This window comes from Strongylocentrotus purpuratus, unplaced genomic scaffold, assembly GCF_000002235.5.
Source record: "Strongylocentrotus purpuratus isolate Spur 01 unplaced genomic scaffold, Spur_5.0 spur5_scaffold_6, whole genome shotgun sequence".
Classification (NCBI taxonomy): Eukaryota; Metazoa; Echinodermata; class Echinoidea; order Camarodonta; family Strongylocentrotidae; genus Strongylocentrotus; species Strongylocentrotus purpuratus.
In genome coordinates, this window is record NW_022145612.1 from 14,283,941 (window position 1) to 14,297,767 (window position 13,827).

Here is a 13,827-nt window from a genome sequence, read left to right on the forward strand (position 1 = left end):
ATCGGTACCACGAAGCTTGCCAGATTAGTCCGTAATGAGACCCTTCCAGTAGCAATCAGGATCAAAAAACACTTTGCTGCGAAAGGGTCTCCGATAATGTTAGAAAATGGCGAGTGTCTTTTGTTGTGTTTTGGAGTGAAACTTGACAGTGTGCATGCGTCGCTTTCTAAACAAATAGAATATCAACTTCCTCTTCATGGCATGCAACTTTATGAACGGCTACCACTCGGTAAGTTTGCTGTTACAGAGATAAAGATGATTATGACGACGACGACGACGATGATGATAACGATACCGACAATTATATAATAATAATGATAATAATAACAAAGGTACTAATAATAATGATGATAATGTTATACAAAATACACTGTCTTGAGAGGTTCTGGTTGAATCTTTGGGCAAGAGGTGACTCCAATAGTACTCTTTGCTGAGGAGGGGGGGGGGGGGGAGCCCCGAAGTAAGAGGTACTATAGGAGTCACCATAGTTGTATCCAGTACCTCGAAAAGAAGGCAGGGTATATTTGTTTCTAATCATGCATTACAAAATATTTTTTAAATGGATTGAAATTTCACAAATTATATATTCAAGGTTGCTGTAAAAAAGTTTTATGATGGAAGTACTTTTTGGAAGTTGAACATTTTTAATCCTATACATTTTAAACCAGAGCTGACCACCTGTTTACAATATACCATACAATACCGACATAGGAGTTGCTATGTCAGACGTGCTGTAGCATCACCATGAAACAATTCTTTTGTGAGTATGTGCTGATCTGGGGGAAGTTACATACTACTGTCTCTTATTAGCTCACTAATGATTGCAGATGATGTCAAAGATGAATGATATCTGGAGAATTCTTTTTAGGGTGGAGCTTAGCAGGGTTGAGAAATTATGTTTAAAAATATTTCAAAATCTATGAAATATATTTAGATTTTTAAATAACAAAATATGAGTTGTACGTAGCCCTGCACATTAATAGCAATCAATTTATATTTGAATGTAACCCGACCTTTAAAGTATAAATGACAATCATCAGAGGTGAAAGGGGGTACTTCTCGCACCTAAAAATGGGCACTCATGAGAATGGTAAAGGGGCACTTATTACAAAGGAAAAGGGCACTCTTCAGAGATGTAAAGGGACAATTATTATGATGGAAAAGGGGTACTTATTACAAGGCAAAATAGGCGCTTGTCAGATTTTGATAGGGGAATTGATCATAAATGTGTGAAAACGGAAATTTTTATGAGAAGGGGAAGGGGCTATTATTAAATAGAAAAAAGGAATTTAGCAGAAGGAAAAAAGACAAAATTCGAAAGAAAAAAAAGGACACGTATACAAAAAAAGGTGGGGGCACTTATCAGAGTTGAAAAGGGGCATACAACATCAGGGACAAACATCAGAAGGGGTAGGGGTACCTATTCTAAAGCAAAAGGTGCACTATCAGATTTAAATAGGGGCAATTATCATAGATGCATAGGGGCACATATAACAATGTTGAATGGGCACCTATTAGAACTAAAAAGGGGCACTTATGTGAAGTAAAAGTGGGCACTTTTCATTTGTTAAAAAGGGGAACTGTTAAGGGCACTATGCCCCCTGTTCCCCTCCCCCCCCCCCCAGAGCGCCGCCTCTGATTACAGAACAGAGCATCAAAATAATCCCGATTTTCGATAAACAACTTTTTCAAGACTACGATACCTGTATTGAAATAATAATCATAGAACGTCACGCATCTATTGACTTTTAATAGGTACGCAAGGCGGAAGTTCGGGCTAAATTCAAAGAGCGATTTAAAAAAAAAAAAATTGTTTTTGACTGAACCAGAGACATGTTGATTGCTGCTCAGAACCTGGTTCACACACCGGCTAACTGTCGTCCTTATCTAAGCTAATATCGGATAGGGGATACATTCAACATGAAGAAGATAAGTAGAAGCTTGACTTCTGTTGGGAAGAAAGATCCGATGACATTAACTAAGAAGACTGGAGATACAGACTCGAATCCACAGCCTGTGTGCCTAAGTTTGTCCGACTTGCCTACCGACGAACGCACATGCCTTCTCGCGCATGTCGTCTGCGGGAGCACTCTGCCGATATCTGTTCGGATCGCAAAGAATTTTGCCGCTAAAGACGCAGCAATTGCGCTGAAAAGTGGTGAAATATTGTTGCTCTGCTTCGTGATAAAGCTGGAACATGTACATGCTACGGTCAAAAAGGCTGAATACCGTCTGCCTCTTCACTGCACACAACTATTCGAACCATTGCCTATAGGTGAGTCGGTTAGGTGATTGACTCCAAAAATGAGGAAAAATAAAAATAATACTAACATGAAATAGAATAAATAAGATCAAGCCAGCCAGAGAGAGAGAGAGAGAGAGAGAGAGGGGGGGGGGGGGGGGGGGGGGGGGGGGGGGCAGGGACAACCTTCATTTCCTTCCCTATAAATGTTTAGGTCGAGATTTTATCCGAATATCAGACATTCGATCCAGCACAAGTAGAAATTCTATGAGCAATATATTTTGTGTCAATAATGTCAGCATATTTGCTTTAATAGATAAACCATTTCCCATTGATAGATAGATAGACTATTAAGCCAATAAGGTTATTTTTTTAATGAGCCACAAACATTGGTATATATATTTTTCACATGCATGTAATGTGTGTATTGTACATTATGTACAGGGATTAAATGTAATATAATGTGTATAAAAGTCAGGCATTTCTAAATAATTCAATTTCATTTGCTTTTAAGCTTACAGTAAAGATAAACTAATGTAACACTAAAGCCTAGGGGAAACATTGGAAAAATGATGAACAAATTGCATGATTACGGATACCATGTGAATCTCCCGACATTATCGATATTACAGTATGATGACATATATTCATGACACTGAAATTGCACTATAATCAAAACATCATGTAGGTATCTCCCATCGGTAAAATCGACATTGATATTCATATTTTTGTATATGTTTTATTGAAATAAAACAGAATCGCACTATTTATAAATGATTGGACGGTCATGAAAACGAAAATTAGCAAAATGCTAAAAGATAAGACAAATAAATATCAGAACGATGATACGGGAATTAGCCAACGAAGAATTAAAATTCAAACCTCTATTTTACAAAAACGAGTTTTTGTATTTTTGTTGGCTATACAGTAAGTAACGATCTCTAATGATATGTATTCATATTTGATATCCCGATAAGTAAAATAATCAAATTCATATTTTGTGGATCTGGAGTTTTGTAGATTCATTGTTTTATTTCTCATTCAATCAAGATAGTTTGTCACTTATTATGTTACAATGCTATTCTACACTAATAAAATGTGACATTTGTTCACCTGGGGCCTAACCATTTGTTTCTCGTCCTTTTCCTTCAAAGAAATGTGACTGATTATTAACAAAATATCATTATGTACTGATGTTTTCAGAGTGCGTGTGTGTGTTTGTGTTCTTGTTCGTTTGTTTGTCTCTTGTATTCACTTTTCCCTGTCTATGCAGTCCCTGAAGCCAAATCTAATAATAGCAATGGTAATGATAATGATGCATAATAGTCCCACGCATTGCTTTATGTGTGCTCAGAATTATACACAAACCTGGACGAACATTCCTAAAACATTGATAGGCACTTATGAAGTCACTAATTGGATAATACAGTGAGTATTTTAAAAAGTGTACACAAGCTTGGTAACTTCTAACTATAAAGTTTTAACCTATGTGATTGAAACATATATCATGGTAAAGGGTAACTTATACCCTGTCTAATGATACCATATTCATAGTTGGAATGAATATGCCACGGATGACTGAGCAGCAGGCTTTTCAAAAAGTATTGTCAAAATCCTCTTGTACCAAGTTTGGGCTGAAGTAGAGAATGATGATCAAAAGCCATTACTTCATTCCAGACACAAACGCTCAATTATTTGCATTGATTATTTGACAGTTGACTGCACAGAAATCGTGTTGATATCAACTCAAACACAAGGAAATTATATTATGTTCGTTATCATGTTTAAAATCTTGACTTCATTCGCATCTCTTGTTTGAATTCTTTTCGAATTTGGTAATTTCACGCTTTTCTTTTATGTCATTGTAAACTGCCGTAGTTCGAAATTTTTGCCTAAAAGACAGTTCAATTCAGTTCATTTTATTTAATTTTTGCACGGCACCCACTTCAGCCATATAGGCTGTTCTTCCGAAAGGTCCGTGCCCCCAAAATACATGTACTTTTATAAAATGACACATGTCATAACATACAAATATCAAAAGCAAACAAAGAACATGAATGAAGAAGACAAAGTTCGAATGCTAAAATCAACATCTCTCTGGTAAATGAGAACGGCCTTTGTGAGCTTATTGTGAGCTCAATGTACAGCATAATATCCTTAAATGAGATATTGTGTCGGTTTGTCAATTTCTATCGATACCTCAAGCAAAGTTTCAGAGAAGGAAAGGTTTATGTATAGTATGTGTATATGATTTCAATGAGAAGGCATTCTGATAAGCACAATCCATGTCCCAGGTACAAACGTGTCCCTCCCTACACAGGATCTGGCTGCAAAATATCATGTATGTAAGAAGGTTGCGTATTTGCTATGTATGGTTCATTGTAAAGATAGTCAACATTTCACCAAATATTTCTGTACTGTTTTGTTAGACAATAAGCCTTTAAAAGGCTGCAATAGTTGACAATGATGGTTGAAAAGTGTTATCAATTTATTATTGTCTGATGTTATGAGGGAATCGTTGAAATATTGAATTATCATATCTCGCCTTTCCACATTTCAAGAACCATCGTTATGATGGCGTTCAATTTGGATATAAAAGAAGTTGCAGACTCGCAGTTGTTGGTTTCAGTTTCTCCTCTTGAAGCAATTTCCTAGATAAGCACACCGATTCAAAACTATGTCATAAACTTCAATAAAAGTATTTCTCTAACTGTGTTGTGAGGTATCGCGAGTCACGAGGCCCACATATTTAATTTCCAGTATGTTTCAAATATATAGTTTTCTCATCGGTCTGTTTCTAATTACTACCTATCTTGCAATCCTATGTGAACAAGGTGAGATGTACTCAGAAATCCAGTTTCCTCATGCATTACTTTCCTTATTTTATAATTCATGATAACACAGTAAAGTAATTGTTTGATTGCTCAGGTACGTTGAGTACAGTACACAAACACGTTATGGCACTGTACCGAGTGAAGTCTGGTCACATAACTTAGTATGTTATAATTAACTGCCTTTTTTCACCCCATCCAATTATTTAGTAGAGCGAGTTACATTCTAAGAATAAATTATTAGTGTATATGATTGAGGGAAAAACTTTGAACATAAATTACTTGCCTCTTTCGCCTTATGGCTGTGTGGGGGTACACAAAAAAGGCTACATATGGGACTGCTTTACAAAGCCTAACACGTTCACCAGAGTGGTGTTCTTCAAATTTTTATTTTAGCATTCAAAATTTCTCCCGGAAAGCTGGAATTTCGAAATTAGGTAGTTTATACATAACTCTTTATTATAGAAGGTGTAGGTGCCCCCCGTTATAATGTATTATCAACGACTACCATCAATGGGTTCAACACGACATATAGTATAATTTGTATCATTGTTGTCAGTAAAATACTCGATTTTTCACGCACTTTCTATCGGGTTCGATGAATAGCTTCAGGGCTCCCGGGGCCCCTTCAGGTGCCCCACTAAATGATGTATATCGGTTGCATTAACAAGGACCTCTACAGCGCGATGCTATTGAATCACTTAAGTTGCATTTTTGGCCCTTAAAATCACGCTTTGGGTACCTGAGACATAATTGGCTCTCAAAGCATCATACATACAACGTATCATTGTATATTGATACCAACATAGAGATTTACTGTGATCCTATTAACCCATAAAATAGGTTAAAGCAGTCCTTTTGATTGTCTACAGTTGCTGGTCTTTAGGGCCCTTTTGGAGCAACTTCAAGGGCCCTGTGGTCTTCTGTGGGTCTGAACCTACATCATATTTCACTGTATGCTCATAGTTGGTTTTCGACACCAAACAAACATTTTCGGCCAAAACATTTGTTCTGAATTCCATACAAATACTGGTGGGTCTCTAAATCACAAAATGTGGGCATTTTTGGGCCACGACTTTCAAGAGTCAGGCGGTGGCATCGTTTTAAGCATTTAATTTTACTTCGAAATCTACATTAAACATTAGGTGAAAACCATTTCCGTGTTGGAGCCGTCTGTGTACTAACTATAACAGGTGCTGTATTTGCCAAATCGTAGCTTTTAGTGAATACAATAAACCGGTCTATTGTAGACGCGGGGGATTTGTAAGTATTCATTATGTATATACGATATTGCAGTATTACTACATGCACAATGAATTAATAGAAGTACACTCGAATGTCTACCAGGAGTAGATGTGCGTTCAAAGTCAACATACTTGCACAAATACGAAACGGGGGAATAATGCCAATTGTTAGAGGAGCCACCCGTACTTGACGGGTCAATCACTTTGAATAAAAGAATCCCTCGTTCATTGAAAACACTATTTTTAGAATATGTATCGGCTCACATTGACGTTCAAAGATCACTAAAGATTATTGAATGGAGGCTACATGGAACATGCATACCCTTGTAGTACATTTTTACAATGTACATTGTACATGATGTACATTTTTTCCCCTCTTTTTGATTTGATTTGATTTGATTTATTTCTGTTTGATTTTTTTTTCTTTTGCATTTTTACAAATATATAACGAACATACCATTGCAAATTTTACACATTACAAAAGAATTTAATGTCGAATAAAGTAAGGCTGACTGTAACTAATCGAGAAAAATAAATCAAACAGGAGGGTTGACAAAATAAGCAAAGCTTGTTGGCATGACTACCCTAAACGGATACATAATAATATTACGAATATGGAGGAACAAATATTGGTAAAATGGGAAAGAGAGAGAGAGAGAAAAAAAAGAAATAGGGGGTGTACATCAAGATTCTTTTTTCGTTCTCTTTCCCCCTTGCTTTGTCCATCTCTCTTTCTCTCTCTCTCTCTCTCTCTCCTTCTTTTTTTCCCTTTCCCACTCTTTCACTTTCTCTCTCCGTCTCTGTCTAATCACGTCTGACTATATTATCTGCAAATCCCTTTTCATCCCTTCATCTTCTCTGGCCATAGATCCTCTGCTGGATGACAAATACTACAAAGGCACCAAGGCGGTGATCGAGGCATCACCGCTACCTGAAACGATACGAGTGGTGGATGCTGAGTACTCCCCTGATCCCATGGCCGACCAGGATGCTGGTGACATCATCAAAGTCCGACGAGTAGAGGTCCAAGAACATCCCGAAAGGGGACGAGAGAGGGTAAACTGAATTGTTGTGAAATACCGCCATAATTATGATGAAAATTGTGGATAATGTTTTGTATCGAACAATGAGTTATTAGAAGAAGAAAAAAATAATTGAAGCAACAACCGACTGCCAACATTTACCGTATATTTCTGCTCAAATAAGTAGTAAATCAAATTGGATATATTGGAGAATTGCAGGGTGGAAGGGACCGTTAAGGCGTAGTGCCCATATCATGCAAATGGAATGTAGAACCAATCATCCGTCCGGATGACTGAAGGAAAGAAATGCCAGTGGGATCTGGAAACAATAAGGTTGGTGGAGGACTAACAGGAAGTAGAATCCAGAGAACACTAAGGCCCATGCAGGATCGATTGGGACTCAGGAACAGTGCAACATAGTTATACATTAAAAAAATCAAGCTTCTTCGAAGACATGCGATTTTCTTCTTTTATTATAATAAATTATATCATTATAATATATCATTATAGTCATGCATGTATTGATGATGTTGTTCTTGATGTAGGTTCTGGTAGGTTACGACTCTCGAGACAAGGAAGTCAACTTCTCAGAGGCAATGGATATGGCATCATACAGCACCATGATCTCACAAGATCTTTTGCCTTTATCCGAGTTGGTCAAATTCGACATGCCCCAGGTAAGACTATATGAAAGAAAACATGCATCAGTATTCTCTCTAGTATTCAATGAACGCATTTTGCACATATACCCGTAGGACAATATCCCACGGGCAACTGCTTCCTTGGTCAGTTCTTCACCTAGGACAGTTCTGCATAATTATACCCCAGGACTTTACTCCGCTAGATAATAATTCTTAACTCCCCCTCGGACAAATATATATGGTAATCTGTACTGTTGTCCAAGGAATACGGTATCGGTTTTCTAGCAGTAGGTATCCTGCGGGACATAGTAACTGTTGTACGATGTAATTATGTTGGGGGGGGGGGGGCAGTGATCTGGGATAGTTTTTATATGATCATATTCAGTTATGTGGCCTTAATTGCCATCAAACCATCAAACCATGTAATGATACACATCAAACATCGGCCTCTGTATTTAAACCTTTCTATCAATTGATCGTGTGTTCTCGGGCGTTTCACTATGCCTTTACAATTTACATTGTATTCATGTATTCCGGAGAATTCGCTCTTGACAACCTCAAAAGCTTGTGAATCTTGGGTTGTTAACCTAGCTTCAGCTAAATAATGCAATAGGCCTATGTAGGTTGACTTCGCACTTGCCGACGAACTGTCCGCGAATTTGATCAGATGGCCATGATCACAAAAAATGTCTAACTTGATATCTGTATTTCAACCTCTCCATGTGATCACCATAATAGATTTCCGTAGCGTGTTCCATGTTCCATGCTTTTCAATTGTATTATTTTTTTCTTTTTCAATCGCCTTCTCCCCGAATCCGAAGCGAGTTCGCATGCCAGAGGCCACTACCAACGACACTGTCGAACCAAAACGGAATAAAGCCAAGGAGAAGGTCATGAAGTTACATCGCCTCTACACTGATTACCATGTCATCGCTGCTCGAGGAAGGGATGACGATCTGCTCTCCATACCGATCAACTCCTCCATCGAATTCGAGGTCGTTAATGCCACCCTGGAAGATATGGCTCGAGTCCTTCCCGCCATTTTCAATCGAACCAATTCGACATGGGGCGTGAGCGATATAACGCAACCGAGGATGCCCGATCCTCTGTGTGCTGTACCACAACCCATAGAAGGTGTCTTCGAAGCTTGGGCAAAGAGCTATGAAGGTAGCGTGTAATGATCATTCTTGTCCAACGTCTGCATGGTCTCCCCAAGTTGCATTTTGTTATCGATTTTTCTAGCTAGCTTTAATCATCTGAAAATCTATTTTCAAACTATGAAGTTCTCGAAAGGAATACCAAATGCGCCCCCATTTATTGATTGTTTCATGATGATGTTTTGTCTTGCTTTTAAGTGACTTCTAGCTGTCACCTGTACGTTATCTTATCTGGGTTAATTTCTTAAGCAAAGACAATCACCCATTCTTTTCTATCCATAATATTTTCTCACAGGGAAGAAGAGGATAAACCGAAAGTATGAAGTCAATGCCAACTATATGAAGAAGAAAATCGAAGAAAGAGACAAAGAGATCAGGCAATTGAAGAAACAAATAGAATACCCGACTGCTTCTCCTCGTCCTGCGTTGACCAGTCGACCAACATCTATCCCGGGTGTCTTGCCACCTAGACCACCTCGGGACTATCGCACACTTGAGCCTTCAATGTTGACCTCCGCTAAAGCAGGCCTTAATAAACCGAAGCCACTTCCAAGACCGAAACCCAAATCTAGCCCGTAAGTTTACAACTCCAAACATTAAAGCAAAACATTAAAAACTTAAGAAATTCGTGTCTTGTTAAATTTGGACCAAAATAAGCCTGAGTTTAATATCACCATTGTGCTTTTATTAGTGTGGAAATTGATGTTTTAACGGGCACTTGACAGTGTTGATGAAATTTCGAAGGGTAAGAAAGGGATTTCATTTATTTTCGAGTTTTGTAAAACAAACAAAAATTATCAGCTTTCTTTGCAATTTCACCCTTGCCGAATGGAATGAAATCTAAATATGTTTGTTATTCAAGTGTTACTGGTTTGATTAGATTTGATTAATTCTAATGTGATTTTCGACCTTCTTTTTTGTCTTCATCAAGATACGATACGCTTCCGATAAAGAAGGAACCCGTCGAAGATGAAGAAAAGAGCAAACTACAAGCCACGATTCAACAACTCAAGACGGAACTGTTTGAAAAACAAATGGTAATATTCATCTGGTTAAAATTGAATATGAACTTTGCCGAAAAAGTGCAAGGGGCCGCGTCGGACCTACATTATTTTGCCTACGGGTCTGTTGACAGAAAGGAAGATTTTAAAAGTTGTCCTCATATATTTATATCATCCGAAAAACATGCGTATTCAATGAACTTTTCTTTTTTATTGCCGTAAGACACTTTAAAAGTCGTCCCTAAAAATTATGATCTTCGTAATTTCGACATGGCTTTAAACCTGTTTTTATTTATATCCCGTTCTTATCGACAAGTGGCTAGTCATGCTGATATCCCAGATTTTCAGATGTATCAATCTTCACTATGCGGAAAAAAATAGTTTTTAAAGATATCTTCATTCTTATTTCATATCTGCAGAAAATATTTGACCTCCTAAACGCCGAAGGAAAACAAAAGGAGCGATATGAGGTAAACGTCACATGATTTTGTTTTCTTAGTTCTAGACACTTACATCCCATGATAAAAACTGGCTTTATTTTATTCTATATTATTGGATTTAATATGAATCAACTGTAAGCCTTTCCTCCCCAATGGTCATATTTTTTTACAGATGTAAAGAACAAAACCTTTGTCTATTGTAGGCTTATGGTTACAGTGTTTTACATTATTCAACTAGCATGGTACTCGTGATAGTTCATAAACATATTTTTAATGGGATAAGTAAATAATTTCTGTCGACAGAAAGGAAGCTTTAAATATCATACTTGGACTTTTTTAGAGGTGACATCGCAATTGACCCAAAATAACCAAAGGTCCATGAAGTCCACAACTAATTAGACTGTTTACAAGACTGATAGCAAAAAGTGAAGCCCACTCTCGGTGAGTAACAACACCTATCAAATGGTGTCACATTCCTCATGAGAACCCACGATTATGTGTCTTTAACAGTGACAGGTTATATCAATTATTTCTATAGATGCTTCGGAAAGAAAAAGATGGGATGCTAACATCACGGGCAGCGGACCGCAAACAGATTCTCCAACTTCAAACCGAGATTGATCGCATGCACAGTATACAGGATGGTGCTCTGTACGAGGAGCTGGACGAGGTGGTATCTCCTCCCTCACTCTATTCCAATCCATACACAGGAATGAAGGTCGACAAAAAGATGACAATACCAGGTATTTCATCGGTACTTATAGCTATAGTGAGGTATTATTCTAAGGAATCTTCAGAAGAGTATGCAAATATTTTACTTGTAGAAGTCAACAACGCAGAGCCTCAGAGGATAATTGGCTGAATTTGTAGTTAGAATATAGGAGAAGATGGTAATAATAACAATGATGATAATGATGTCAAAAGGCTTAATTACAATAATGATGATAATACAAAATATTGATTATAATATTGATAATAATGATGATAAAAATAATACTAATAAGAGTTATAATAGTAATAATATTCTGTCTTTATATCATAATGTCTTGCCAAAAAATTAAGTACCGGACTGGGAGTAGAACCCTCAAGCCTTGGATTGAGAGTCACGTGAATAGATCAACATACTACAACACAAACATCCAAAATCAGAGTCTAATCTCTTCTGAAAAATACATTTTAAAATATAACGTTATGTTGTGATAATGTAGCATAATGTGAGAATATAGAATAAAATTACAATAGTGTTCCATTTGCAGATATGTTACGGGATATCGTGATGCACTAATGCACAGTATTGCCTATTTTTTCTAATCCAAATGTTTTCATTATATTGCCTGCCTTAGATGTATGCGACTTTCTGCGCCAGATTGGTCTATCCGAGTACGTGGGAGTCTTTACCAGTGAGAAGATAGATGGATTGATGCTGCAACATCTTGATGAAGACATCATGACTAGTGATCTCAGTATGAGAAGACTTGATGCACGTCGACTCGTAACTAAGATGAAACAACTCAAATAGAACAATGACGATGTAAAGAATCGTGAAATAGAATGCTGCATGTACATAATTATACAAGTCGAATCTGGCCCCGACCTTAGTTATAGCCCCCCCCCCCCGGTTTATTTCGTCAAGAGCATGAAATAGAAATAGAATTGTTATCGCAAAAAAAAAATTTTCCATTTGAGTATGGTTCCCATTCACTTTTTTGTACAGTGGGACTTTCACATTACCCTGTAAAACCATGAGTTCTCCGATGAATTTTCATTCATTTACAAACTTCTTTCAAGGTTCAGGATTTGTTATTTTGGTGCCTTTGGTCTATCATTAAATGTATAATGTATTATTATGATGATCTCTGCATCAATGCATCTGTTATTTTGTTAATGTGTATATTGTATTAATATATACTTTTGCTTGAATGGATTTAGATGGATTTAGTTCAAGTGGATCAGATGAGATAAGCCGTGCTGGCGCGGTTAGAGTTTCAGCCAATAACATAGAGTCTGCGCTTACATTCAAGAAAGTGTCACATTTTTGTAAATGATTTCTCTATATGTATAGCAAGTATCTGAGCAAAATATATAATAGGACAAGCTATTCTGCACTTGTGCCTATAAATATGTTTCTAATTGAGCGAGAATATTTCAGGTACGTTTTGTTTATGTATACTTAGAATCAATATGTATATACTGAGGAAATGTTTTCTGCTCTGTACAGGTTGGGATTATATATTATCCATGGAAACTTTGCATATCATCCTCTTTTCTGGTTGTAATACCGGATAGGTTCAACCTGCACGAAGCCCTATATTAGCAGATCGCATAGACTGTCGAAAATTAAATTTTAGCAGCCATGTTCATCACTTCTTCAAATATGCCAACATTTGAATGACGTAGTCCGAGCATGATTTGTATGGGTGTATTAGTGTATTAGTGTAAGGGACTTTCCCTTGAGTCGATTTTTCGAAAGTCTTTACAATCGTGTTTTGTTATATTATGAAAGGTTAAGCTAGCTGTCAATAATTTGGGTGAAATTTCAAGGTTCGTTCATTTCTATGCACACGGTCTCCTTTGTAAGAACTTAACATTCACAATGCGATATGACAAGTATCATAATTATAATGAACAAAAAAAAAACACACATTAGGATTAGTCTGTTTGGAAGGCATTAATTACTCAGATACTTTTATATGAAGTCTCTCCGGCTCCAAATACTGTTATAGTAGCTGATATAAGTGCCCGGTAAAGAGTACTATAAATAATCTAGATATAGCATGAAGAAACAAAGTTGGAGGAGTCTGATAAAATTAGTTACGATAGATGATTGAATAATTATTGCTAGAAATGTGCCTGCTAATAACACTGCTCTGAAATCAGTAATACAAACACAAAAGAGTTGGAATATGGATGTTATAGTCACTTTCACTTTTGCAGTTTAACATTCACTTTATGGTGACAGAAGAAACATTACATGTGTAACGTAACGTTTGTGCCGTATCAAATACGATATAGTTTTTGTTTCCATATCTACCCACGTTACAAAAAGAAAATTGGCGGATTCTTTATAATAAGAAGAATAGTGCGTTCTTGTATAGCACTCATGTCAGTCAGATTTGACCCTCCTGGCGCTTCCGATTATTACCTTGGCTTTAGCATTTCAAGGAATAAATTCCTACCAGGTATCCATTTACTTCACCTGGGTGGAGTGTGGCAAATGTAGATCAATGTCCTGCCAAAGGACATTAGTGC

The 13,827-nt window shown here is 37.1% G+C and overlaps 1 protein-coding gene across 1 annotated transcript; it reads left to right on the forward strand.

Annotated features, from left to right (window-relative positions):
- Nucleotides 1-1,807: 1,807 nt before the first annotated feature.
- LOC752104 lies at nucleotides 1,808-13,204 on the forward strand. Its single transcript, XM_001176190.4, has 9 exons — nucleotides 1,808-2,275; nucleotides 7,186-7,373; nucleotides 7,885-8,016; nucleotides 8,802-9,147; nucleotides 9,433-9,712; nucleotides 10,069-10,174; nucleotides 10,558-10,608; nucleotides 11,117-11,321; nucleotides 11,922-13,204. Exons 1-9 carry the CDS (start codon nucleotides 1,921-1,923, stop codon nucleotides 12,095-12,097), a joined length of 1,839 nt encoding a protein of 612 aa, XP_001176190.4. The 5' UTR covers nucleotides 1,808-1,920; the 3' UTR covers nucleotides 12,098-13,204.
- The last annotated feature ends 623 nt before the right edge of the window (nucleotides 13,205-13,827 follow it).

What these genes read in the sequence shown, in the direction of transcription:
- LOC752104 (XM_001176190.4), top strand. Translation starts at nt 1,921, where the DNA reads ATGAAGAAGATAAGTAGAAGCTTGACTTCTGTTGGGAAGAAAGATCCG. An exon ending in TTGGGCAAAGAGCTATGAAG is followed by an intron (nt 9,148 to 9,432) that starts GTAGCGTGTAAT and finishes ATTTTCTCACAG; the next exon opens with GGAAGAAGAGGATAAACCGA. An exon ending in AACAAAAGGAGCGATATGAG is followed by an intron (nt 10,609 to 11,116) that starts GTAAACGTCACA and finishes TTATTTCTATAG; the next exon opens with ATGCTTCGGAAAGAAAAAGA.